The sequence below is a fragment of the Micropterus dolomieu genome, linkage group LG01 (assembly GCF_021292245.1).
Source record: "Micropterus dolomieu isolate WLL.071019.BEF.003 ecotype Adirondacks linkage group LG01, ASM2129224v1, whole genome shotgun sequence".
Lineage (NCBI taxonomy): Eukaryota > Metazoa > Chordata > Actinopteri > Centrarchiformes > Centrarchidae > Micropterus > Micropterus dolomieu.
In genome coordinates this window covers 46,535,224-46,537,960 of record NC_060150.1, presented here as the reverse complement: position 1 = coordinate 46,537,960, position 2,737 = coordinate 46,535,224, and the positions used below count along the sequence as shown (strand labels likewise).

The following is a 2,737-nucleotide window of genomic DNA, read 5'->3' as shown; positions in this document are numbered from 1 at the left end:
TTCTGATTGGCTAGTAGTCCTTACCTGGGAACTGCGCATGTGCAACTCCCAACAAAGGTTTTGTACAAGTAAGATGCATCACTCTGTAGCTCAAGAGCAGAGCGTACAACACACAGGGTGAAAAGAGGAGCAGCAGCAACGTGCAGTGTGACACAAAATAGGGTGTTTTTTGATAATTAAACCATGTAAACCTGTTCTGGTACAACCCCTAAATAAGATTATGAACCTGAAAATGAGCATAATAACACCTCTTTAATAAATAAATATTTGTTTGTTTGTAATTGAAGCTTTGCAGTGAAAAAACAACTTCATCCTTTGTTTAGGCATCACAGACTGGGAGCGTTTGTTTTGCTAGAAAAAGCTAAATCCTTAATAAATAACTTGAATTACTGTCCTGTATGTAAGATACAGAGAAAGATCATCTTGAAAACTTTGGGCCTGCTGAGTGTGTTCTGTATGCAGACCGGTGTCATGGCTTTGTTTTGTGATGCAGGTGAAATACAGGGAGGGCTGCAAGAAAGCAGCGTCCTCGTCACTCTACCACCTCCTCCCTGAGACAGCAGAGATGCTTTTCGCCAAACAGATGTCAGAGATCCAGAGCGAGGTGAAGCTCCCGAAACGCTGAAATCCTTTTCTTTAAGTTAAATATTTTCTTTTTATTATTTTTGTTCTTTTTTTTTTTTTTTTTTCTCCTCTCAAGGCAAAGTACAAGAAGGACAAAGAGGATCTGCCCAACACGTTATACTCTCTGCTGCCTGAAACTCTGGAGACTCAGTTTGTCAAAGAGATGGCTGAGACACACAGCGAGGTGAGAACTTGGTTTACTCATGAACGCTGATCAGGAAAATCCCCCCTATCTTATTGAGTCCCTCATCGAATCTGTATTGAGCTCAGGATATAATGTTACTTTCCTTTGGGCCACACTTCTTTGTCTTGAATGAAGATGGTCAATCACGGTGAAACGGATGATGAGCAGGTGTTTTTTTTTTTTTTTAAGACAGCTATATTGAACACAAGAAAACCTTTAGTCAAGTTTAGTCATGTTAAACATGGTGGTTTATGTTGGTCGGCTAATCATCACTTGTGTGCTGGTTTATCGTTTAATTTCTTGACCCTAGCCATGTTTTGCTATAGTTTCATAAACTTTTATTGTCTCCTGTTTTATATCAATGAACAGAAAGAGAGATTTTGTGAAGGTTTTTTGTCTCCAATGTTGCATGTTGATATAGTCGCAGTCACACACACATGTAGTCATACTTTACCAAATTAACTTTATTCTCAGTACCAGATGGAATTAATTGGACCAACATTTTTGCAAGACTGTAAAACACATTTTACATAAAAAAGGAACAAACAAACATCGGGGCGTGAGAACCAGGATGACTGTACAGTACAGTAGCTACTCGTTGCAGCCATTAGTGAGGTGGCCAGTACATTTCTTGACCGCAGCTATGTTTTGCTACAGTTTCAAAAACTTTTTATTGTTTTTGTTTTTGGCCAACATTTTATTTCAATTGACATATGTTTATATAATATTTAAAATAATTAATATATATTTAATAATATTTAAAACTTTGAAAATGAGCAACCAAACAGACATCAAGGTCTGAAAACACAATGGATTAAACGTTTTCTACTCTACTGTCTTGAAGTCTTGTTATACTATTATTATATTATTATACTTATCTTTGAGGGAGACAGCTTCGTTTAGATGAAATTCAGGCATCAGTTGGTAAAGTAATTAAACCATTTGAGGGGCCCTGCTGCATTATAAACCTCATCTAACTTCAGCTGAACCACATTTTATGGTTGTGCTCTTTCTCCTGCAGTGTCTATATACAGAAGTTTCTAATGTGACCCTCAGTGTAGTCACACCAAGAGGTGAAGTAGTGCAGAGAATTAAAAACAAAAGACTAAATTAAACTGAATCACTACAGCAGGTTTTGTAGGATTTTTAGGTTGTCAGTAGAGTTGCTGTGTGAAAACATGTGTCGCTGTTGAAATGGATGGAGGTGCAGAGGCGGACAGCTCTGAGATGGAGGTCTGGATTTAGCTCTGCTGTAGACTCTGGACCTCTTTTATTTTTCAGCTAATAAACACGAGCAGCACAAGAGTAGAAACACAAACTACAAAACAAAGAAGATGAATCCAGCAGTCTCACCACTAAACTAACGATGTCTTTGAGAGCAAGGTCACAAAGTTCACAAGAAGTCAAAAATAACATCATGCATGTAGTAATAATAATAATAATAAAATTTATAATCTTTCTTTTCAAAAACAAGTTACAAAGTGCTTTAACAAGTGTAAAGACAATAATACCCAAAAAACAATACAAACACAATACAAGATAAAAGCAAGAAAACATTGAAAAGACTAAAATACACGTTTAAGATAAATATAAAATTAGTAAAATACAATAAAATAAAAGGGATAAAATAAAGTCAAATAAGATCGGGAAAAGCTCTCCTATAAAAGTATGTTTTAAGAAGGGACTTAAAAGAGTTCACTGACTCAGCCGACCTGATTTCCTCGGGCAGGCTGTTCCAGAGCCTCGGGGCCCTGACAGCAAACGCTCTGTCCCCTTTAGTTTTCAGTCAAGACTCTGGAACAGACAACAGACCTCTGCCCGAGGATCTCAAGGTACGTGCTGGTGCGTATGGGACTAAAAGGTCAGAAATATAACAAGGCGAGAGGCCATGAAGAGCTTTAAAAGTGATCAATAGAATTTTAAAGTCAA

At 37.2% G+C, this 2,737-nt stretch overlaps 2 protein-coding genes across 6 annotated transcripts in view; both read left to right on the top strand.

The window, feature by feature from the left end:
• LOC123967839 (LIM zinc-binding domain-containing Nebulette-like) overlaps positions 1 to 2,737 on the top strand; it is a 117,682-nt gene that overhangs the window by 75,174 nt on the left and 39,771 nt on the right. The window lies entirely within an intron of this gene.
• Positions 1 to 2,737, top strand: part of LOC123967828 (nebulin-like) — a 52,665-nt gene that overhangs the window by 16,416 nt on the left and 33,512 nt on the right. For both annotated transcript variants that reach the window (XM_046044093.1, XM_046044103.1), the window contains one exon: positions 701 to 808. In XM_046044093.1, the coding sequence (XP_045900049.1) occupies positions 701 to 808 (108 nt within the window). The remainder of the gene's footprint in view (positions 1 to 700; positions 809 to 2,737) is intronic.